Source organism: Carlito syrichta, unplaced genomic scaffold, assembly GCF_000164805.1.
Source record: "Carlito syrichta isolate Samal-C Ts95f unplaced genomic scaffold, Tarsius_syrichta-2.0.1 Scaffold304318, whole genome shotgun sequence".
NCBI classification, from domain to species: Eukaryota; Metazoa; Chordata; class Mammalia; order Primates; family Tarsiidae; genus Carlito; species Carlito syrichta.
This window is the reverse complement of record NW_007248414.1, coordinates 999338-1023906: the sequence shown is the minus strand read 5'-3', so window position 1 is coordinate 1023906 and position 24569 is coordinate 999338. Positions and strand designations below refer to the sequence as shown.

At 54.1% G+C, this 24569-nt stretch overlaps 1 protein-coding gene across 5 annotated transcripts in view; it reads right to left on the bottom strand.

Annotated features, from left to right (window-relative positions):
- Nucleotides 1-24569, bottom strand: part of ATP2B2 (ATPase plasma membrane Ca2+ transporting 2) — a 219228-nt gene that overhangs the window by 45919 nt on the left and 148740 nt on the right. For 2 of the 5 annotated variants that reach the window (XM_008059644.2, XM_008059642.2), the window contains exons 6-10: nt 18106-18231; nt 9215-9256; nt 8212-8370; nt 5506-5720; nt 899-1141 (exon numbers count right to left, since the gene is read on the bottom strand). In XM_008059644.2, coding sequence (XP_008057835.1) covers nt 899-1141; nt 5506-5720; nt 8212-8370; nt 9215-9256; nt 18106-18231 — 785 coding nt within the window. Of the gene's footprint in view, nt 1-898; nt 1142-5505; nt 5721-8211; nt 8371-9214; nt 9257-14890; nt 14951-16048; nt 16082-18105; nt 18232-24569 lie in introns of all 5 variants that reach the window. The other 3 variants (XM_021713160.1, XM_008059643.2, XM_008059645.2) reach the window with 2 other exon arrangements.

Genomic DNA, 24569 nt, shown 5'->3' with positions numbered 1-24569 from the left:
CCCAGATGCTCACAAGGCAGAAATGCTCTGCATCTGGGAGCCCATGGACATCTGGACAGATGAACTCTGGGTTTCTCTTCATCCACGTGCTGGTTAATTGCAAAGAGGCAACTCTTGCTTTTCCAAACCAAATAGAGATTGCAGCATGATGAGTTCGGGCAGCTTAGCTGAGATAGCAGGGTGAGAATTTTTCTTACCAAAACCAGTCATATGACTAACAGCAACAACAACGCTTGAATCCATGTGCTTTGCAGCACCTCCCGTCAAGAGGTGGAAGTCCCTTATCTCACTCTGTGAATCTGGGCTGGCCGCCTGACTTCCACTGGCCAACAGGGTGTGGCAAGTGACAACATGCCAGTTCAGAGACCAGGCCTCAAGAAAGCCCCGAGCACCTTGGCTCTCTTGAAGCCCGATTGTCACCGTATGAACAAGTCCAGACTTGCCTGCTGGAGGAGACGAGACCACAGAACAGAGATGCCCCAGCCCGTCTGAGGCTGTACACAGGATCAACTCGCGGTTCTGCCAGTGCAGAAGAACCATCCAGCTGAGCCCAGGCTGAACTGCTGACCCCTGTGATTTCACGCTAAAAACAGTCTGGTGTTTTGGAGTGGTTTGTTATAGAGCAAGAACCAACTAACAAAAAACGTTTTTGCACTAGGATGGGGGTCAAAGACAGACTGAAAAGCAATCTCTTTTTTTTTTTTGGGTCATACAAACCTCATGGCAATCTCAATAGAACATTGGCTCAAAGAAAAACGAGCTGCTTACCGTCGGATCACGCCAAACTAGGGCAGCAGGGTTTGAAAACATGAATCGCACTGTTCGGCCTCCCGCTTCTTTGGCACCACCCCATGAATGTGGCTCCCCCTGGCAGAGGCCGTGCCCGGGAACCACTTACCAGGATCTTGGTGGTGTAGGCGCTGTTGATGGCAATGGCGTTGACTAGCAGCTCCAGGGTTTTGGCGTTGACGGAGCTGGGGTCGGGGATCTCCCTGTAGTGGGCGTCGCCGATGTAGGCCTGCACCACCGTCATGCGGTTGGTGGTCAGCGTGCCCGTCTTGTCCGAGCAGACGGCCGTGGCGTTGCCCATGGTCTCACAGGCGTCCAGGTGGCGCACCAGGTTATTGTCCTTCATCATTTTCTGGGAGAAGGGGCAGGTGAGAGGGTGACCGTGAGGAGGGGGAGCTGGGGAGCGAGGGAACCCCGGGCCTGGCCGGCCCCCTTTGCGGCCTTGGCCTGGCATCGTGGTTGCCACAGCCTCCGACCCCTGGGCTGCTGCTGCTTTATCATTTGAGCCTCTTAAAAGACTCGACTCACTGACTGTATTAATGTGGATGACAGAAGTCACCCGTATTCTTGCTGGAAAAAATAAAGGAAGAGATGATAAGGAAATTAAGGCTGGATCCCTCTTGATTACTTCGAATATTTTTCTCTTACAGCCTAACATCGATAGCCATCTGCAATTCGGTTATGCATTTTCCCAGGCATCTCATCTTGCACTGGTGCCTGGCTTTCATAATCACTTTAATTTCACCAAAAGTCAGTACATCTAAGATGTAAATAAATTTAGTAGGTAGGAAAATAACGGGAAAAGTGTCAATGTCCTTATCTCTAGGTGATAGAATGACACGTTTTTATTGTCTTCTTTTTGAAGTCTACAGATTTTATTTTTTCTATAATGAATAGATATTATCGCCTGCATAATAAAAACCACAGGTGTCTTTTTTTTTTTTTTTTTTTTTGAGTTGAAGTCTCACTCTGTCACCCAGGCTGGAGTGCAGTGGCACACTCACAGCCACCGCAGCCTCGACCTGCTGGGCTCAGGCGATCCTTCTGCTTCAACTTTCCAAGTAGTTGGAACTACAGGTGCTTGCCACTATGCCTGGTTAATTTTTTGATTTATTGTAGTGACGAGGTCTTGCCAAGTTGCCCAGGCTGATCTTGAACCTCCGGGCTCAGCCAGTTATTGCGCCTCTGTCTCCAAAGTTCTAGGATTACAGGCGTGAGCCACTGCACCCAGCTCACACATGTCTTTATAGATATACAAAAAGAAAAAAACCAAATCAGCCATAAGCTAATATCCAGAACTGGTGCATTGTATATCAACATCCCTTCTTTTAAATTTTATAACAAAGTGGAATAATTTTTTATATAATATTTATTTTCTTCAATATGCCTTCCTTTCTCTCTGGTCCAGCTCCATACTTGTGGCTTCTTCTATGTTCTCAGGTAAGTAAAGACATTCTCAAGGAATGGCCATTTCTCATGCAGGCCCTGCAAAAATTGCAGCTGAGTCAACTGGAGTCCTAGGCTGTGCCTGTGAATTTGATTTCCTTCATTCTTGCTCCTCATTATAACTCTTTTTTTTTTTTTGAGTTGGAGTCTCACTCTGTCACTCAGACTGGAGTGCAGTGGCCGCTTCCAGCCACCGCAGCCTCTACTTGCTGAGCTCTGGTGATCCTTCCGCCTCAGCCTTCCAAGAAGCCGGAATTACAGGCATGCACTACCATGCCCAGCTGATTTTTTTATTTATTGTAGAAATGAGGTCTGGCTGCCCAGGCAGGTCTCGAACCCGCGGGCTCAGGCAATCCACTCACCTCAGCCTCCCAAAGGCGCGGGATTACAGGCTAAGCCACCGAGCCTGGCTATACTTTTTATAACAAGGCTAAAAAGGAGTGCAGTTAATTAGAATAATTTTCATAGAGGTTTATGTTACTAAAAAATGAGTATTGGTAGGATTATATGTTATTGCGATTTCTCCTATTATAACTTGTAATAATAGTAAAAATAAATGTGTGCCAAACAGACGATAAGCAGCAACTTGAATTTGCAGCACAATTCACAGTTTGCAAAGCCCTTCCGCATTTACTTGTCTGATGTTATGAGACTCCCGTGAGACATGAGAGCATTCTGGTACCCCTTTCTGGCAATCGCAGAAATCCAGGCAAAGTGGCTTGATCAGGATCATACACCTGGGAGGGGTTTAAAACTGGAATTTGAACCCAGCTCTGTTTAACCTCACAGCCTGGATCATTCCATTGGGCCTCAGCCCAACTGCAGTCTCTGAAGAGGAGTTGCCTGTTGGGCTTAAGAATTCGTAAATCTGCGTTGTCCAATATGGTAGTCACACGTGGCTATTGAGCACTTGAAATGTGGCTAGTCTGAAGTGAAGTGTGCTATGAGTGTAAAATACACTTCGGATTTTGGAGACATTACCGAGAGAGGGGGGGGGGTAGAGAGAGAGAGAGAGAGAGAGAGAGCGAGAGAAATATAGATATGGGTTCTCACTCTGTTGCCCAGGTTGGAGTGCAGTGACACGATTACAGCTCACTGCAGCCTCGATCTTCTGGGCTCAGACGATCCTCCCACCTTAGCCTCCTGAGTAGCTGGGATTGCAGGTACATGCTACCATGCTCAGCTGATTTTTTGAGTTTTTGTAAAGGTGTTGCCCAGGCTGGTCTCAAACTCCTGGGCTCAAGCCACCCTCCCGTCTCATTCTCCCAAAGTGCTGAGATTATGGATGTGAACCACCATGCCCCGTCCCTCATTAATAATTTTTATGATAAAAATTATATTATAAAATCATATTATAAAGTTACACGGATAATCATTTGGACATATTGGGTTAAGTATGTTATATTATTAAAATGAACTTTGCTTCTTTTTACTTTTTTCTTTTATGTGGCTCTTAGGAAATTTAAAATTATACATTTTATGACTCACAGTCTCTCTCTTTTGGGCAGCACTGGTCTAAGTGGTCTAAGTGGTCAGTCATCTTTACGCTCTTGAAGGTGGCTCCTGGGTCCAGGACCTGGGCTGGGGTGCTCTACTTACTTTGTCTAGTGACTGCACAAGTAACACTACCTAACATGAGCGAAGGTACCAGGAGCCAGAGATATAAGCTGCAGAAGGCGCAGAGGCCTAAAACGGTCTGTATATGATTCCCCCAAGCCAGCTCTGTGTGACTCTCAGGAGACTCCAAGCTCGGTGGGGTGGCTATGGAGGTCCCCTACTCACGGCCCTGTAGGAATCCACCCTCTCCTTGCCCCTTGCCTCCAAGGAGCATTGCATTGCAACCTGCTTGGGCTTTGGTTTGTGGGATGGAGTTTCTTCGAGAACCCTAAAACAGGGAGGTGATAAGGGCCATATCCTTTACACAGACCTGCCACTTCCTGGCACCAGCCCGGAGATCTCTTTTCTGTATGAAATTACATCGGAGAGCCCAGCCCAAATTCCAACTTGGAAACTGATGCTACACCGTGCCCTCCGGTGGCTCTGCCAATTTCTCAGAGTGAATACCTCGTTTATAAACACCGCTGCATCTCCGCCCTCGAGGGGGCATGCTTGCACTGGGATGCTGGGAGACAAGAGCCCAGGGCCAGGCCCTTCAAGGCGGGGAAACCGCAGGGCAAACAGAAGAAAATGAGACCGGGGTGTGAGAACCTGAGTGTGATCCAAAGAGGGTCAGATCTGCAACATCCGGGTTCCACAGACAGCCCCCACCCATGCACAGAGGAGGTATGACATTACCTTCAAGGTAGTGCTTAGGAATGCCCAGACCAAGCCCAAGCGCACCTTCTTTTTTTTTATTTTTGGAGTCTCACTCTGTCGCCCAGGTTGGATTGCAGTGGCAAACTCACGGCCACCCCAGAGTCAACCTGCTGGGTTCTCGCGATTCTTCCACCTCAGCCTTCCAAGTAGCCCGAACTACAGGCGTGCACTACCACGCCTGGCTGATTTTTTGATTTTTATTGTAGAGATGAGGTCTCGCCAAGTTGCCCAGGCTGGTCTCGAACCCGCAGGCTCAGGTAATCCACTCGCCTCGGCCTCCCAAAGTGCTAGGATTACAGGCTGAGTCACCGAGCCCGGCTGGGCCCAACCCTTCTTAAAACCTCTCTTATTTTCAGCCCACATCCCGAGGGCAGGAGGCTTCCATGAAACCAAACTTCCTTGAAACCAGACTTCGTTTTCCGTGCACCTCTCATGCTTTAGGGAGTGACCCCTAAGATTGGTTCAACAAGCACTAGGCTACCCGTGGGGCCTGTAACTGGCTGCCAGCCGTCTGCCTAGATTCGGTGGGGTGAAGATGAGTTCTGGCTTGCATGTTGATGTCTTTTATTATTATTATTTAACGATTTGAGTTGATTGTCAATGTCTAAATGTTAGGAGAGTCTCCATTAAGTCCAGTTTTCCGGCCTTTCTTGAAAAGACGAGAAGATCTGGCAACACCAGGCCTGCCCTCCTGCAAGGGGGCACTTGGCTGGGCTGAGTGACAGCGGCCCCTTCGGCCGGGGTTTAGCTCCCTGGTTGCACGGGCCCCTGCACTCTGCAAAGATGAGTTTCGGGGTACTGCCCACACATCCTCTCTCTGAACGCCCAGTGGGCTTGTGAAACCAGACTTCGTTTGCTTAGCTTGCCTCCCCACCCCAGCACCGGCCCTGCTGGCCCCCAGACCTCTGGCTGGGGCTGCGTCAGCCAGCTGGTCCTCCCCTCCTCCCCTCTCACCTTCACTGAGTAGGCCAGCGAGATGGTGACAGCCAGAGGGAGCCCCTCGGGCACGGCGACCACCAGCACCGTCACGCCAATGATGAAGAACTTGACAAAGTACTGCACGTAGACAGGTGTGCACTCGGGCAGCCATGGCTTCTTGTTGACCACGAAGGTGTCCACGGTGAAGTAGAGCACCAGGATGATCACCGTGATGGCTGACATCACCAAGCCTGCAAGGCAGGGACACAGGCTCAGGGAGACTCCCGGGGGTGCGGGTCCTGAGGAGTGGGGTGTGGACCAAGCTCTGGGCCAGAAGGGCTCTGGGGTTAGGTAGACCCGGCCCATCTCCCGGCTCTGCCACTTCCTTAGTTTGTGACCTGGGCGAATCCTTGAAGCTCAGTGAGCCTCAGTCTCCTGCACTGTGCAAGGGGGACGCACGTTTCCTTCGCCGGGTTTGGTAAGGCTCAAATGTGGTCATGCATGGGAAGTGCCTGGCACACGGGTGCTCAAGAAAGAAAGAACTGTCTGGATTGAGCTTTCACACAGCAGGGGTGTGAAGTTGGTATCATCTATTTCCTTGTTTGTGCCACAAATTCCTTTGAAGAATCTCCAACATGCCAGTCCCACAGGAGTTCCTAGGACCTAGGGACACAGCGGTAGAGAAGACAGAACTCCTGCCCTTGGGGAGCTGACATTCTAGAAGGGGTGGAAGTTAAGAAATAAACTCATGAATGAGCCATGGATCCTGGCAGGGAGGAAAAACGCCAGGATGATGTGGGAGCAAGTGCCAGGGGTGGCAAGGAGTGGACTTTTTTTAGCTGGGGTGGCCTTCTTGGAGGAGGTGATATGTGAGCTGACATGAGCCGCATGGTAACCTGGGGGAGAGTGTTCCAGGCAGAGGAAACCACAATGGCCATCTTTTTGGATGGGGAAACAGGCTCAGAGAGGGAAAGTGACTTGCCCACGGTCCCAAGCCAGGGAGATGCTGGAGGTACAGGAATGCAGGAGGGGACCTGTCCAGATCCTTTGGGGCTCCTCCTGCCCGTCTGGCATGCCCATCCCCCATAGGCTGGAAGTGCCGCGGCAGGTGCTGTGGAGATGGCTCACACCTGCAGCCGCAGTCAGAGAAGGATGCCCCTGGGGCGACTGGAAGCCCCTTGCCAGGAAGTGCCTGGGAGTGCATCCCACCCCAATCTGATGGCCAATATCCAGTGGCTGATGTGGGGGTCCCAAAGCCCAGCCACCTACTCCAAGGTGGGACAGGCCCTGGGGTTCTAGACAGCACAGATTCTGAGGACAGCGGGAGTCATGGAAGAGGTTTGAGCAGGGGAGGGCAGGGATGTGTTTGGGCTGCTCCAGAGCCCCCTTGGGATCGGGCAAGACTGGTAGTTCTCAGCTACATCTGGCATCTCCCATGGCCTTAACCAGCAACCCTGACTCCCTGCTGGTCTTGTGTGAGAGCACTCTCCCAACGAACCCCTTGCCCACTCAGCTCAGTTCTGCTTCCAGGGAATACGTGCCAAGAGAGGGCAGAGGTGGGACATGAACCCAGGAGTGCTTGAGTGTAAACTCCACCCGAGCAGGTCTGAGGTTGGCGAGGGCGGGGGGGTGAGGCTTTGAAGGCTGCGGGGTTGCTCTCACGGCTCGCTTCCCTGCCCTGCCAGTGCCAGGTTTCCATGGAGTCTTCTGCCACGGCGGGGTGGAGGAAATCCCCGTGCCCATGGCTCCCCACCCCCGCTTCCAGCTGTGGTGGCTCGGAACTGGCTCTGTCCCTGTCTGATAGTCACAGGGGCGGGAAGCCAAGCTCCCGGCAGCCGCGAGCCGTCACCAGGCCCCAAGTTTAAATATAGACAGCCAAGCCTGCAATTTGCTTCCACTCCCCACGCTGTCGTGTCTATAATTAGAGCTGGGGAGACAGCCACGGAGGCTTGAGCAGCCAGGTGGGAAGGCCTCGGCGTTTGTCACATCCTTACCAGGCAGGGGAAGCCAAGGCCGGGTCAGGGTCGGGGGCTCACCTTGCAGCTGGGCTCGGCTTCCTGTGCCAGAAGGGCTGACACCAGCCAGCAGCTGCAGCTACCGTTTCAGCTGGGAAGCCCAGTTTGCGGGACTGGGGCTCAGACCATGGGCTTCTCCCTGGGCTCCTGGCACTGCCCTCGTCCTCTTCCATCTTTCCTCTGCACTGCAGCCAGGGTGGTCTCTATAAAGCTCAAATCCATCCCTGCCCTTTCCTGCTCAAACCTCTTCCATGGCTCCCACTGTCCTCAGGATAAAGCCATTGCTGCCTCGAACTCCAGGTCCCGCGGGATCTGCCCTCTCTCCAGCCACGGCACGTGCCAAGTGCCAAGCGCTCTGTATACGTAATCCCCTTTGCTCCTCATAGCAGCCTGTAAAGTGGGGACAACCCTTGTCCCCATTTTACAGAAAATGAGCCAGAGGCTCAGAGCTGGGAGAAGCTGCTTTTCCAAGTTCTCACAGCCACGGCTAGACAAGAATGCAGGTATGCCACCAGAGCCCAGGCTTTGAGCTTTACTCTTCTGCCTAAGCACTAATTGAACACCTACTATAGACAGAACTCAACGGGTTGCAGAGGCAGAGACGGGTGGGTCTCAGGGACCGTCCCATTTTGCAGATGAGGTGACTGAGGCCCCGCCTGAGGCTAGGCTGTGCCTGGGGTCCCCCGGTGCACCCGGTGCTCCCTGCTGCCGCCTGCTGCACACTTACCCGCCTTGCCGATCTGCACAGCCAGCTTGGTGAGCTTGCCCTGCAGCACGGACTTCTCCTTCTTGTGCATGTTGGCCTTCTTCTTGTCGTCTGCATCGCCGCCCTCGGCACTCTTGAGGGGCTGCATCTCCATGGCGGCGGCCCCGTCCTGCTGTTTGGCTGCAGGGGAGAGCACGCACGCGCACATACAGACAGACACGCGCAGGTCAGCCTGCAGGATAGGGGAGCTGGCACCCGCCCTGCCCACCCAGGGAAGGTAGGGGCTGCCCCGCCCGGGTCCCACATGGCTGGCACAAGAGTCCTGCGATGGAGGGAGGGGGGCTGCCTCTTCTGGCCATAGCCTCTGGGTCTCCATGGCACATGCTGTGTCAGGCCTAGAACACGGGACACAGCAGGGACTGACACTGGCCCCCCGGGTTCCCAGCAGGAGTGGGCTGGGGTCCCTGCTGGGCCTGAACGAGCCTATAGCTCCTGCTCCAAGTGGTCCTTTGGCCTTTCCCACATTCACACAAGACAGACAGGCTTGGACTTCACCCAGCTGGCCCTTGGGCTCATGGTGTTGGGACATTTAAGTCGCCACCAGACAGGAGGGCCAAAAAGGGAGGCTTAACAGGTAAAAGAGAGTGTCCTCATCCATGAGCACCAAGTCCCTGTCCCCGGCCAGCATGGGGCTGACGGAAAGGCCTGGGCTCTTTTGGACAGAGACTGAGCCAAACTCCCTACCCTTTGACCTCTCGGGCTCTCAGTCTTCCACTGAATGGGCAGCAGGGCTCAAAGGCGGGGTCAGTGCTGGCCTGTGGTTTCCCCTCTCCTCGCCTCTGGACATCTCTTTGTTGGCCCAGCACCACGCAAATCCCAGTGGCACCCCAAAGGCCATTAGCCACCCATAGGAGCGGTTGCTTCTGCCTCTGGTCCCAGCCAATCTCTGCCTCTGTTGTGACTCTCAGAACAGGTGGGCAGGGGCCACAGGGATCACAGAAGCTGGTTAATACAAAAGGGTTACCTTTGCTCTGGCTGGTGTCCACATTGCCATCCTGCATTTTACCTACACGACAGAGAATTTGAACAGACGACAGAGAACAGACAACACACAGTCGGTCATCACGAAGACGCAACAGGCCATGGACATTCATGTCACAGACGGAGGAAGGGCCGTGCTGACCATGCCCCCGCTGTACAGGGACGCCGCTGGGGATGCCCCTCCAACAGGAGCAGGCCTGGGCACCACCTTAGCCGTGGGGCTGTCAGGTGGGCAGCTCTGGGTCCTCTAGGAGACTTGGGGGGATGGTTTCTGTGGGAATAATTTTGGCCCTGAGCATTATACAGATTAAAGGACAAGATTTGAAGGTGAAAGGGACCGGAGTCTGCTGGTGGGAGGCAGAGGGGAAGCCCCTTATGCCTGGTTGAGTTGGTGTGTTTTCTGGGCGGAGAGGAGGGTTAGGTAAACTTGTTCAGCTATGTCTTTTTGTTTTCCCATTATAAAATAAAAGTGTATAATTGAGAGTGAGAGAAAAAGAGAGAGAGAGAGAGATTAATTTTTGGATGGAGGGGCATTTGGACAGGTACTGAGGTCAATGTGGTCCTTAGTTTCTGGCTTCAGGAGGGACAATTCTGCTTTCTCCTTCTCCCTCTGAAGGGCGTGAAGTCATGCAGGGATGATCCCCTGCCCAAGACACCTAGGAATGGCCAGGGCAAAGAGAGAGCATGGGGTCCCTTGTGGTGGTCTCTGAGGGACCTGAGTGTGTCTGGGGCTTCTGGGAGGGAAAGCTGCTGACCCCTGGATAGGGGTATGCTTTTGATTCTGTGGCTCAGGCCACAGTGGATGAGCTAAGTAGGACCAGTGGCTGCTCTGGGCAACCCCTCCCACGCCGGGGCCTGACGCTGCCTACTGCTGGGAAGAGGCTGAATCTGGGACTCCCCACCCTCATCAGGGCTGCCTGAGAGGCCCCTGCCCAGCTTCGGCCAGAGATCTGCGGGCTGGTTTGCAGTGTAGCAGGCACTAGCGGCTGCTGCCTCTTCCCTGGGACACCCTCCTGTCCACCGGACCCGCATGCTCGGCAGAGCTCTGCCTGTAAGCCTCGCCCCCTCAGGAAGGGTCTGAGGTTGGCCCTCTTGGGCGTGTGCTGCCAAGATGACTCCCATAGCTCACGTTCTGGGAGAACCCACGGTGTGCTGGACACACACGGGCTCCGGACTCCATTTAATCCTCACTGCGGCCTTACCTACGAAGGGCGCTCTTGTATTTGCCCATTTACAGAGGACGAACTGAAGTTCAGAGTGGGAGATGGCCTGCCTGGCTCTCATAGGTAAACGGAGAGCCGGCCCTAAAGTGCGAGCATGTTTCCTCCCTGCCATCGCTTTTCCTGAAGCCACGGTCAGGAGACTGCCGACACCCTCAGCCCTTCTGAACCCAGTGCGGCGTTGAGCTGGCGGTGTTGGGACCGGGTTCTGAAGTTCCCGTTTTGCCACCGACTACCTGCGCGGCTTTACCTCTCCCAACCTCCGCTTTGACCTTCATCAGACAGGTGAGACATTCACTTCCCAGAGCGTCCCCAAGTTACCTGAACAATAATCACTTGCATGGGTCAGCCTTTTGCAGTTTCAAAGGGCTTCTGCAAGTGTCACCTCGTGTCAGTCTTCCCAGTATCCCTGCAAGTTGGGGTGGGGGGTGATTTTCATCCTCCTATTTTACAGATGAGGAAATTGAGGCCAAGGGAGGTTCAGAGGCAGCTTGCATTTATGGGGCGTCCTCCGAATAACCCCACGGCTGCACGATTAGCTCATCACCATCACGGTACCCACTTTATGGGTGACCCAAAGGGGAGAACTAGCTTCCCCAGGCCCCTCCCAGAGCTGTCCGTCCAGTGAGTGCACTGTGGTCCCCATAGTCTCCCACGGCAAAGGGTCAGTGGTCTTCCCTGGGCTTTAAAGAGAAAGGCCCCTGTGGCTCTCTTGTAAAATTCTTCCTACTGCATGAAAAATCACAAGAGAAAAAAGCTCTTTAGAGCAAGCAGGAATGAATAACAACAATTATTTTTATTTTCCGAAATAATTGTACTGCCTGGGCTCGGGGCGCCAGGGGACTCCACTTCAATGGTTGGTTTTAGATGGCTCCAAGGAGCCTGTATTTGCATTGCATATTATCAGATGCACTAGCCGGTGCCTGCACTCATTAAGCCCAGTTAGCAATTTCCTCTTTTATTTCCATAGTGAACGCGTGGCCAGAAAAATAATCGCCAATGTATATGCCAGAGGAAGGGAGCGCCCGCCGGGAGCGCTGCAGCACAGATGGCACAGCTTTTCAGTAAGCGAGGGGCTTATCTGGGGGCTCTCCTAGGCCAGACTGGCGATCCCCTGGCCCTGAATTGTGGTGGGACAGCCAACTCTGGCCCCAGGCGGGGCCTGGAGGATGGGCTGCGCTTCAGGGAAGCTGGGGACGGGATCCAAGATGGGGCCCTGGGGCGGGGTCGCGGAGTCCTTCTCTGCGTCTAACTCCAGAGGCTGCTTTGCCAAATGGGTCTGTTCTCTTTGTGCATCACGAGGGACAGGGGTGTGAAGTTCATGGCTTGGAGGATTCCTGGTAAGGTGACCTCTAGGGAGAAGGACCTAGCTGGGAGACCTGGAGACTAGAGCTTCTCTTGCAGGTGCATCCATTTCCTCCTCTGTGAAATGGGTTGATGTCAACCAAGGAGATGCCCTTGAAAGGCATCTGCGAGGTGCTTGGAAACGGCAGGAGTTCACAGTGACATGTTACTAATCGCCATCACAACCGGGATTACAGGTGATGGATTAAATAGTATACATTAATATGTGTCCAAGAAAATAACAGTGCCATTAACAATCCTAATGCTCCCAAGAGGAATGGCACACACCCACCTCTCAGCTGGGGGCTTGGGGAGCGGGGTCAGAGGGAATACTGCTACCCCATTTCCCCCCCATATTCCCTGTCACTGCCATTTGGCTCAGAGGAGGGAGGAGAAAGAACAATTAATTCCCCCTCACTGGCCAAGGCTCAGTCTCTCAGCCTTTCAGGCTCTACCCGGAGCCAGGAAAGCTTATTACAATGCAGATTCTTATTCCCCTTGTCTGGGGTGGGGCCTGAGTGTCTACATTTCTTTTCTTTTTTTTTTTTTGAGTCGGAGTTACACTCTGTCACCCAGATGGAGTGCAGTGGCATGCTCACGGCCATGGCAGCCTCGGCCTGCTGGGTTCAGGTGATCCTTCCACCTCAGCCTTCCAAGTAGCCGGAACTACAGGCACGTGCCACCATTTAATCCTCACCGCAGCCTTACCTACGAGAGGCGCTCTTGAATTATGCCCATTTACAGAGGACAAACTGAGGCGCAGAGTGGGAGATGGCCTTTCTGGTTCTCCCAGGTAAGTGGAGAGCTGGTCCTAAAGTGTGCGCATGTTTCTGCTCTGCCATTGCTCTTCCTGAAGCCGCGGTCAGGAGACTGCCAACACCCTCAGCCCCTCTGAGGCCAGCACAATGTTGGGCTGGTGCTGCTGGGATGGGGTTAATTTTTTTTTTATTTATTGTAGAGATGAGATCTCGCCAAGATGCCCAGGCTGGTCTTGAATCCCTGGGCTCAGGCAATCCCCTTGCCTCCACCTCCCAAAGTGCTGGGATTACAGGCATGAGCCACCGTGCCAGCGTTGCATCTGCATTTCTAATGAGCTCCTGGGTGACGCCCAGGCTTTGCATCCTCTGATCACATTTTGAATAGCAATGGCTTAGAGCGCTGTTTTCCAAAGTATGCTATGGGGCACACCGATCCCACCAGATTCAGCCAGGAAAGGTCCTGTAGGCAAGTCAGCCAAGGAAACCCTGTATGACTCGATAACTCTCCACTTGAGCATACTCAAGGCTCTGAGAAGTGCTGTCCCCAGGAAGAAACTCATTCAATTCAGTGGTTCTTAAACATTTTTGACCACAGGATCCTTATCTTGGGGGGAAGACCTCTTAACATCCTTACAACACACTCCGCTGGGAAATTCTGGATCTGGAGGAGGAACACACACTTTAGAGCCGGCCAGTTCTGGGTTCAAATCCTAGTTCTGCTTTCTAACTCCATGACCCTGGGCTAGTGTCTTGATGCCCTTGAGCCTCAGTCTCCTCATCTTTAAGGTGGGGACAATAAACCTGCATCACGGGGTTGTCAGGAGGATTACATGAGATTGGGAATGTGACACGCTTGCAACAGTGCCCGGTGTACAGTAGGCAGTCAAGAAATGAAAACTCCTCATCTTCCCTGCAGTTTTTCTTGGGCTATCTGGGGTTTTCTGCTGCAGTTGGAAGCAAAACTGCCCTTTTTTCTGGAACTGGTCAGCTGGGTGGGGTCTGTGTGTTCACAGATGCAGGCACATCACCCCAGGGGAAGTGGGTGCCACTTCCTAGTTCCTTCTCCCCCGGTCGTGGGTTTGCCCACATTGGCTCTCCTTGTCACCCTCAGCCGTCCCTCCCTGACGCATGACACCTCCCACGCCCCAAACTGTCCTCCTTCCTTCTTCTGTGCCTGAAATAGACCCATGCCCGAATTAGCCCTTCTCAGCAAGGCACTGCTTGCAGAAGCCTCACCCAGCCCTGACATCCACTGGGTGCTTCCCTCTGTGGTCGCCCTGAATGTAGGTGGCTTGACCGGAGGTCTGGGGCAGGGGAAGGGAGGACAGGGGAGCAATCTCCATGTTTTGCAGGAGTGTGAGAAGTAAAGGACACAATAAGGGAGAGATCCGTAGCCCAGTGCCTGGACAGCAGGGGTGTTGGGAAAAGCCATTTCCCTTCCCTTGGCTTCTTTGGGGCAGTGTGCTCATGACTGAGCCCTGATGGCTCTCAGCAGCCCAGGAGCAGTCTGGGGGACAATTATGCAACCTAATTCCAGAACGAGGCAGTATGTGAGGTCTTCTAACGGCCCTGGGGCAAGTGAGTGGCATTCTTTCCTGCCCCTGTGTAAGGAGGTTAAGATGCAGACCCAGGGTCCACGGTGGCAGCACCCTGCCCCCACCCTCCCCGCCCCTGAGGGGGCCAGTCAGAATGCAGAGACCCAGGACAAACGCCCCAGCACAGGCAATAGCAAGAAACACCAGTCCACATCCGAGGGACAGAGCTAGGCCCGAGCCCAAGCAAACCCCCTGCCCATTCGCTCTGTGGAAGAGAAGAGGAAGAGACGTCTACTAGTGGCTCAGCCATGCTACAGGGCAGGGCCAAGGAGCTGACCCTGGCCTGGGTCCCCCGCCTTGAGGGAACTTTAGCGTCGAGGACTGGAACCTCGGCTGGGGACCCAGATGCCAGCTTCAGCCCAGGTCCTGACCCCAGGCCTTCTTCCCAAAGCCAGGGCCAGGAACGCGCTTAGGAGAGGGCCACGCCGGGTGGGGCGCTGCTTCTTGGGGGCACATCTGAAGTCAAAGTCACATCCCCCTTCTGGGCTCCGTGGTGGGGGTGGGGCGGGGCCAAAGGCCCAACAGGAGCCAGGGCCTCTTTGGCAGCCGCGAGTGGGCATGGCGTGGACTCCCCGGGTGGCCCCTCTCTTAAGCGCCTGCCCCACGTGAGAGGGACCGTCCCAGAGAGGCCCATGCGCAACCGAGATCTGTGCGGTCCAGACAGGAAAAGAAAGCCCAGAGTTGGGGGTGGGGGAGAAAGACACCCATCCAACCAAGACCGAGGCTCGCCGGCGAGACATACCATTGACTAGGCTGGCATTTGCACTATCTGCAGCATTTGACGCTGCCGCACCGTCTGCTGCTGCGGGGGGTGGGAGGGATGGAAAATGCAGTGTCACAATGGGGAAAAGCAACAACACGAAAGACGTGAACCGACTTGTGGGGCGCTAACGTGACTCTCGTCCTAAAACCTACTCTGTGGGCCAAGAAACGTAAATCTGGGGGTGAAATGTTCCCGTAGCCATGCCACAGGGGTGGAGGGGGACACTCAGCGATGGAGGGTCTTTGAAATAAAACAGGGAGGATGGCCAGGGCGGTGAGGCGGGATGGCACAGCTCTGTGGTGAGGTGTGGACCCTGTTGGCCAGTTAGGTGGGTCACCCGTCAGAGGGGGCTCTGTGAGGGAGGGTACCTGGCTGCCACGGAGGCCAGAGCGGCCTGTGGCCAGGCGCCAACTGGAAATTGTCCATGAGCAGAGCCAGTGCGGGCACCGCTCTGACAGCCGCTGCCGTGTGTGAAGGTGTTCTGGCAGAACACCCATCTAGGGCAGTCACTTAACCATATTCACACCTCCAACTCAGGCCACTGCCCGTGGCCACCTTCTCCTTCCCTAACCAGCATACCAGAGCCTTCGTGGGAATCCCATATGAGGAGTCCCATTCTCTAAAGGGTGACACAGAACATGCTGCATTTTGTCCGCGAGACAGAAAAGGCACTGGCAAGTTTTTCTGAGTTTAGAAACGGAAAGTGACATGAGATGGCCAAATTCACCCCGTCACTTTCTTGAGGTGGGGAGCAGGGTTCTATGGGTGAGACACACTATTGGGCTCCCCGAGGTGCTGGTGGAGGGAGCTGGGGCCACGGGTCCTGGGGTGGAAACTGAGGTATTGTGTGCCAGTGTGCGGGGCTGAGGCGAGGCGGGGACGCTGGGGGTTCCACCCATGTGGCATTGGCCGGCAGGGTGAAGTGCTGTAAGGGCAAGAGGGGGGAGGGGGATGTCGGCTCCTCCTGGGGGGCAGGCATCACCCGAGGGCACAGAGCAGGGCGGGGGGGAGGGTTGGAGTTCCCAGCAGGCACGTGGCCTCCTCCAGCCGTGTGCTGGAGGTCTCGGGGAGGGCCCAAAGGCCAGGGCTCCTGCTATTTCTAGAAGCCCGTCTACCCTGCGGGGTATCTTACTGTACCTGGTAGCTGAAGGCCATCCCCCTTCTTCACACCTGTGTGATGATTTTTGAGACATGTTAATGAAGGAGAAGCACACGCAGCCTCACCCACGCACACGCGCGCACGCACATTGCCCGTACACACACGCACAGCCGCACACCCGGGCTCATCCTGAAATGGAGCATGTGGTGAGTGGGCCGGAAGCAATGTCCCTGGTGGAAGATGGGATGGGACGGCAGGGTGGGGGGAGTGGGTCTGCTGTGCTGCTCACGGTGGCCCGAGACCCAGGCTACTCTCAGACTTCCTCTGTCACGTCCCCTCGGCATCCCATGACTCTTCTCGCGACACAGGGCTGAGTCTTCTGATACTCCCATCTCACTGGGGTGCAGGTGCAGGTTCAGTGGAGACCCCTGAACCGTGCTTCTGCAGCGGTTGAGGCCTGTCTCCCTACCGGAATTTGTTGTGGTGGTTATTGAGTTGCGTTCTCACTGTGCAACCCAGGATGGAGTGCAGTGGCACCATCACGGCTCACCGCAGCCTCCACTTCCTGGGTTCAGGTGATCTTCCCACCTCAGCCTCCTAAGTAGCTGAGATGACAGACATGTGCCTCCATGCCTGGCTAACTTTTTTTTTTTTGGTAGAGACAAGGTCTTGTTATGTTTGCCCAGGCTGGTCTCAAACTCCTGAGCTCAAATAATCCTCCCACCTTGGCTTCCCAAAGTGCTGGGATTACAGACATGAGTCACTGCGCCTGGCCCCTCCTGGCATTTTAAAACCACAGGCCTGGTCTGTGGAAGACTCTGGGGATATGTGCCTCTCAATCAAGCCTCTGTGAAGCCAGGGCAATGGGTGCAGCCTGCTGCATCCTGCCCAGCTGCTCAGATCTGCCAACTGCCAGCATTCTGGGGCAGGGTCCAGCCATCCTGGCCACAGTTTCCAACTTAGCAGGGGGACATTGTCCCGATACCCTCTGGGACTCTTGACCAGGACCTCCCCTCAATTTCTAGTTCAGGTCTCTCCAGCCTTGCGGCTTCCCAGACCACAGCTCAGCTCCATGCCTCCTGCTGTGGGCAGCCACAGTGTAGGGATTCCCACTCAAAAATGGGTTTGTCTTCAGGAACAAGCAGCCTTCAGTCCTGACCCAGGCTTTGTGCCTGATTGGCCTGCAAGGGCTGGAGGGAGCAGGGCTGCCTCTAATACTCTAAGAGGTGCTGTCTGCCCTCTCAGTTCCCTTCTCCTGGGATTTCGAAGTTCTGGGTGTTTGCGGGTCCTCCTCTGGAGCTTGGGGAAGGACACAAAAGACTGAAAAGGTGAAAGGAGGCTGTCCCTGAGACCAAGCGTGGGTGTCAGGTCAGGAGTCCGCGATGCTGGGGCCAGAAGACTGGGCTTTTGGGTTTGGGCCTGGCCTGAGGGCATCAGAGCTTCTTGTGTGGGCATCCCTCCCTCTGCTCTGAGAGGCACTTTCAGCCTAGACTATCAGACAGCTGCACTGAGGGGAGCCCAGTGATAAGGAACCTTATTTTCCAGGGGGAGGAAGAGCCAGAACTTGGGCAAGGTGGAAGTTTGGGGCACTGGAGAAGGAATTCACAATGGCTGACTTGGAGCCATGTACTTGGCTACCTTCTCCAGAAACTCTTCTGCCACATCTTGGATGAGTCTAGGCTCAGTGGATTTTCAGCTCTGCTCGGTGGAGCTGACCAGAGTGGAAGACATATGCCTGGGTGAGGATTTCTACTCAATATTGGGGTGGTGATGAAACCAGTTCATGCTGGCTAATTCTACCGCTTGAGGCTGGAGACTCAACAAGGTGGTCAGCATCTTTGGCCTGGCCTAGAGGGGAAGAAGGGACCTCCATGACATGATTGGACAAGACAGACACTGGGACAAGACCCTGGAGATGGAACAGACAGAGCCCACCTGGCCCTAGCAGGAACTTGAGGATGCAGGAGGTGGCTGTCAGCACAGGGTGTGGACATAGAAGGCACTCAATAACTATTTTGTTGAGTGAACGAATAAACAAACAAAAAAATGTGGCCTTAAGAGCTCCTCTCCTGGCCTGCAAGAGGGTTGGGCTTACCTTTTTTATCTTTCTTCTCTTCCTCTTCACCACCCGCCCCCAGCAGGGTGAAGATGATGCCGGTCTGAGAGTTCACACCAACGGCAGTCACCAGCATCCGTCCTGAGCCCTCCATCACGTGGGTCCCTGGGAAAGGGGACAAAAGCCAAGTTACCATTGCATGTCCGAAGCCCCCTCCCCAAAGGAGTGGGAGAGATGCAGTTTCAGTCAGTTGCTGGCTCTTTGCCTGCTGAGGTCATGGGACACCACTTACGGTTAAGGTTCACACTGTGGGTGTGGTGGGTCCTTTTTTTTTTTGAGTTGGAGTCTCACTCCATCACCCAGACTGAAGTGCAGTGGCTGCTCCCAGCCACCACAGCCTAGACCTTGCTGGGTTCCAGAGATCCTTCCGCCTCAGCCTTCCAAGTAGCTGGAACTACAGGCATGTACTACCATGCCTGGTTAGTTTTTGATTTATTGTAGAGACGAGGTCTCGCCAAGTTGCCCAGGCAACTTGCGGGCTCAGGCAATCCACTAGCCTCAGCTTCCCAAAGTGCTTGGCTAAGCCACTGAGCCTGGCCGGCTGTGGTGGGTCCTTTTAAGACCATTTCTCCTCAGGACAGTGCTGGGACAGGACTGGAGCTGAAACACTGCTATCCCTCAGTTCTCAGGCCCCAGCAATTCCAGGCCTACCACCTAATACCTTGCCTGGAGAGTCACATCCTCTCTTTATCTCCTTCTCCCTCCTCTTCTTCCACCCTTATAGGTCAAGCAAGGACCACTCTCTCTTTTTCTTATTGGTAGTATTCAGAACCAGACTCCATCCTGCTTAATTCTGCAACCAGGAAAGACATGCCAAGTAAACCCTAGTCAGGACTGCTTAAAATGGGGGAGTTACTCCACCCCACACACACCCCCAAAGATCTGTAGAAAGAATTCAAGGTTCTGTGAACTTAGATGACAAAAAAAATTATATCTTTATTTTCACAAGCCTCTAACTGAAATTTAGCATTTCCCCTATTACACACATAGGCAACAAACTCCAGGAGTGGAGTGCCCGTGACACAATCACACACATGATACAAGTCACGGCTTTTTTTCATGTCACTTTACAGCTGTTGCTGAATTGCTAACGCCCCTATTTTTAAGGCTTGGGTCTTCAACTGCCAGCTAGATCTTGTCATTCAGTGTGCTGATAAAGAAGCACATACATTGCTATACGATACGCTCCCCGCCACTACGTTTACTATGTCAATGTAATTGGTTTCCTTTGTGGGCCCATGAATTTCCTTTTATGCCTTTCAAGGCTTTATTCTGATTCGGGGCTGCATGTGAGGACGCCAGACTTCCTTAGGGGACTATGCGGCAAGAAAGGTTAAGAACCTTGTCCCTAGAATTTTAGATTTCTCAGAGTAGGTTCCAGAGGGTCCTGGAATTCTTTCCCAGAGCTAGAGGGGCAGTCGTGGGGGTGGAGGTGTGTGTGTAAAAGAGGCCTCTGGTCAGAGTGGCTCTAATTCTGTTTTATCTCGGGGTTTCTGTGCCAGCTTTTGTTTGACAAGAGAGTCTTGTTGCTGCTTGAAGGCAAGCCCTCTGTCATGCACAGAGAGCAACTTGTCCAAGAGCATGCTGGGTGTTTGTGGCAGAGCAGGGATAAGACACAAGGTGGGGGGGGTGTGGGAAATGTAGTCTAGACACGCCATGGAGTGTTACTCAGCTTTTTTTTGGAGAGATGAGATATTGCGATGTTGCCCAGGCTGGTCTTGAACTCTTGGGCTCAAGCGATCCTCCCACCTCAGCCTCCCAAAGTGCTGGAGTTATAGGTGTGAGCCATCGTGCTCGGCCTACTCAACCTTAAAGAGGAAGGAAGTTCTGACTCCTGCTGCAGCATGGGTGAACCTATGGGGCATTATGCTAAGTGAAATAAGCCAGTCACAAAAGGACTGTAAATGCCACATGGTTACACTTAGATAAGGTTCCAAGAGTAGTCCCATTCACAGAGGCAGACAGTAGGAGGGGCTTGGGAGAGGGGAATGGGAGTTAGTGCTTAATGGGACAGAGTTTCAGCTGGGGAAGACGAGAAAGTTCTGGAACTGGACAGCTGTGATGGCACAGTGATGTGAATGCACTTAATGCCACTGAACTGGACTCTTAGGGTGATAGAATATAATATAACATTTTATGTTAGGTGTATTTTTTGAGTCAGGGTCTCACTTTGTTGCTCAGGTTGAAGTGCAGTGGCACAATCATGGCTTACTGCAGCCTTGTCCTGGGTTCAAGGATCCTCCCACCTCAGCCTCCCAAGTAACTAGAACTACAGGTATTCGTCATTATGCTTGGCTATTAAAAATAATTTTTTTTGTAGGGACGGGGTCTTGCTAATTTGCCCAGACTGGTCTTGGACTTCTGGGATCAGCAATCCTCCTGTCTCAGCCTCCCAAAGTGCTGAGATTACAGGTATGAGTTATGTGTATTTTACCACAATAAAACGTACGGAGGCTGGGCTCGGTGGCTCAGCCTGTCATCCCAGCACTTTGGGAGGCTGAGACGAGTGGATTGCCTCAGCCCATAGGGTCAAGACCAGCCCAGGGAACTTGGTGAGACCTCATCTCCACAATAAATCAAAAATTAGCTGAATGCAGTAACACGCACCTGTAGTTCTGGCTACTAGGAAGGTTGAGGTGGAAGGATTGCCAGAGCCCAGTAGGTTGATGCTGGGGTGGCCATGAGTGTGCCGCTGCACTCCAGCCTGGGTGATGGAGTGAGATTCTAACTAAAAAAAAAAATACTGGAATAAAAAGTAAGCCTGCAAAAGCCATGGCCTCACTGGGCATGCAAAGGTCTCCCTGGGAGGCAGCTGGGCCCTTGCCTGGGAAGTGGATAGCAGCTCCATCCATCCAGTTCTGGCAGCAGGGATGCGGCTGCACCAGCCCTCCGTTCTCAGCTGTGCTAGAAGACTTGTCATCACTGTGTCCTGCTCCACCAGGGCTGTTGGGCAGCTTTCACAGAGCTGACTGGTCACTCCCAGGGAGATAGTGGGCACTCACAGCCCTCCTGGCCTGCGAGGTGGTACCTGCACTAGGCTCAGGGCACACCCCAGGGGCAGCCCTGGCCCACAGGCAGCTGCTCTACTGAGTAAAGAATCTGGATAAGTGATGCCTGGCCCTCAGGCATCCGTTGTTTTCTGGTTTTGTTTTTTACCACTCTGGGTAGAAAGTTCTCTATAGCACAGCACACATCACTTCTCAGATGCAGAGGCAGGAATCTGGCCTGCCCTGGCGAGGGGTCCCAGGTGTCTCTGACAGTGTCAGACAGCCCCTGGCACAGACACCCTGACACTCCATGACTTGCTCCGTGGCTTCTCTAACAAGTTTCCCCTTCTTTCCCCTGGAGACTGGTTGCCACTTCTCCCTGTCTGCAGCATCTCTGGTCTCTGACGGCCTTCTTACTCTGTCCTGGTTTACTTCGGTTTAGAATTGTTTCCGAAAGAAGAGTCAAGGGCTTCCAAGTCAGGACCCCAAGTGCTTTCCTAAAGCAAAGAATCTGTTTTCACCTTTTAGATGGTGTCACCACGTGGCCCCTTTCCTTCTAGGATCTCAGGATAACTGGATGTTGTGTGTGTGTGTGTGTGTGTGTGTGTGTGTGTGTATGTGTGTGTGTGTGGTGTGTGCGCGCACGTGTGCATGCGTGTGTGGCACTCCAGCCTCTCAGCCTCTGGGACCTCAGGATCTGAAAGGGCTTTGCAGACAGACAGAACTCTCCAGTGAGTTTCTTTAAGGCAGATAAGTGTCAACCTGTCCACGCGCAGATGCAGACACCTATCATGAAGGCCACAGGCGGGGTATGAAACCCAGTGAGCCGTAACAGAACCCAGATTCTCAGGTGGCGAGTTCTTCAGTCGTTCCAGGATCACTGGGCAGGGCACAGTGGGGACCACAGAATGAAGTCAGACGCTGGCTCCAGGCTGGCAGCCCAGCTTGGGCTTCCCCTGGAGTTCCCCCATACCCATCGACGAGTCCCAATAACCAGTAACGGAATCTCGGTCACTATGATAGCTTGTCGACAAGACACTTTCTTGGGGGCCAGCTTGGCTTGTGTGGTGGCTGGGAGGACAGGTTGGACAGATGAGGAGTGTCGGGGTGGGGGGTGCCTTGACACTCTTCAAAGGAGAGGAAGGAACACACTTGGCTGTTTTCACAGAGCACAGAAGTAGCAACAGCCACCCAGCCAACGTCTGTAGACATCTACTGTGTGCAGGGCATGTGCCACCCTCATGCCAGAAGACATGGGGCTCAGAGGGGAGAGGGGCTTGCCCAGGTCATCCCGCCTTGGTGAGGGGCAGAGCCAGGACTTGAACTCTCTGCTATCCCTTGAGCCATGGCCTTTGTCACACCCCACTTCACCCCCAGGAGACAAGGCCCTGACATCCTGGTTAAGCACACAAGTGGAAAGGTGCCCTGGGAAGTGCTGGCCCTCTAGCCTGGGCCCTCTAGCCTCTAGCCTGGGTGGCAACCAAGAGGCCGCTCCTCACCTCCCAAATAAGACAGGATGGAAAAAGATGCAGAGGGCCAATTTTCACTAAGATAATCAGACCCCAAATCACCTTCTAATCTAATCACTCCCATCGCAGTGGGAGCTGGCAGCTCGGCATCCAGAGGCAGGGAGGAAGGAGGAGAATGCCAGAGAGGGGCCTCGGTCACACCTTGGGGAGAAGACCCCACAGGCTCCCTCCCCAGCCTCAGTCCCAGGGGTCCTCCGGGCTCCAGCACTAGAGGGACTAGGGAGGTGGGAGCATCATTCCCCTGGTCCTCCCTCCCTTTGTGGCCCCCTGGTCCCCCGCCTTTGCTCTGATCAGTGACTCCCCAGTTCAACACCCTTCCCGAGCTCCAAACGACAGCCAACGCCCCCTGGATCAGATTCCAGCCTCTTTCCAGCCCTCAGCCCCTGATTCCTGCCACAGGGCCTCTGCCCTTGGAGTGTGCACAGTTCACTGGGCCTTTGTGTCCTGTCCCCAGCCGGCGCTCACAGTTACCACTGCCTGAACGCCTTTCTCTCACCTCTTGCCCTAAACGGCCTCCTCAAGGCTCAGGATGAATGTACCCACTCAGGTGGCTCCTGACTTCACTAAGAGACTTCATCTGTCTCCTCTGAACCAACCTGCAGTCTTCCCTAGGGTGCGTCCGGGCCTGAGCCCCCCACCAGACCATGAGCCCCCTGGGGGCAGGGTCCAAGTGCACATCTCCTCCTGGCATCCCTCAGAACAACCTGGCTTGGAGCTGCAACTCCAGCTCCTTCTCTTCCTGCTACCTTCTTTCTGGTCCTCTCCATGGTGGGCAGGGATTACCCTCCATAAAGCACCTTTATGCTTTACAAAGGGTCTCATTCCTCCTCCTCACACCTCACTGGTCCATGCCTTCTCTCAGGGCCTCAGAGTGCTGGCCACTCCTCCTGCCAGGGGGAGGCTCCAATGACTGGGCCATCCTCTGGGTGGTTCTGTCCCAGCCTAGAGTCCCTTGTCGAGGGTCACGCTAACCCCAGGGGCCATGGCAAGAGTGGTGGAGCCACAGGCTTGCCAGTCAAAGGACTGTGGATGAAATCTCTCAAAGGGAAACCACAGAGGTCAGGTGTGGGGGCTCATGCCTATAATCCCAGCACTTTGGGAGGCTGAGGCAGGAGGACTGCTTGAGTCCAGGAGTTCCAGATCAGCCTAGGCAACATGGCGAGAACTTATCTCTACAAGATCTTAAAAAAAAATTATCCAGGTGTGATGGTGCACACCTGTAGTCCCAGCTGTTCAGGAGTCTGAGGCAGAAGGATGGTCTGTGCCCAGGTGGAGGCTGTGGGGGGTCATGATCCATGCCACTGCACTCCAGCCTGGGTGACAGTGAGACTCCCAAATAAAAAAAAAGGAAATCACAGAGGTTTTGGTAGGGGCAAAGAGGAGACCCCCTCGGGGTGGAGGCCCTGTCAGGGCCTTGCACCAAGAATCCATTGTCCTCAGTCCCTTGGGCACCACTCTGCAGCCTCACCCCCATCATTACCCACGAGGGCCCTCGGAACACACAGGCACAGGGAGGGAGGAACAGAGGGAACCCTGGGCTAGGGCAGGGGATCTGGGAACCAGTCTAGAGTCCGATTCCAATTTGCTGTGTGACCTCAGGCCAGCTTCTCCCCTCTCTGCACCTCGGTTTTGTACTCTGTAAAATGGGGAGGGAGCTGACTTGGGTCACCATCTTCAGGGAGACCAGGGCACATCCCAGGGGCAGGGCAGTTACGTCTTGGGAAAAAGAGGGCTCAGAGGGGGCCAGCAGAGGGCTGCGTGATAGGCTGACCAGACAGCAACCCAGCCCAGGCCACAGTCCTCCCCTTGATGGAACGACATCATGGAGTGTCAGCTCCGTGCCAGGCCCTGGGTCCTGAGGGAGGGTCCCCTGGGTCCCAGCACTCCGGGAGCTCCCAGTTGAGTAGGGCTTGAGGGAGCACACCAG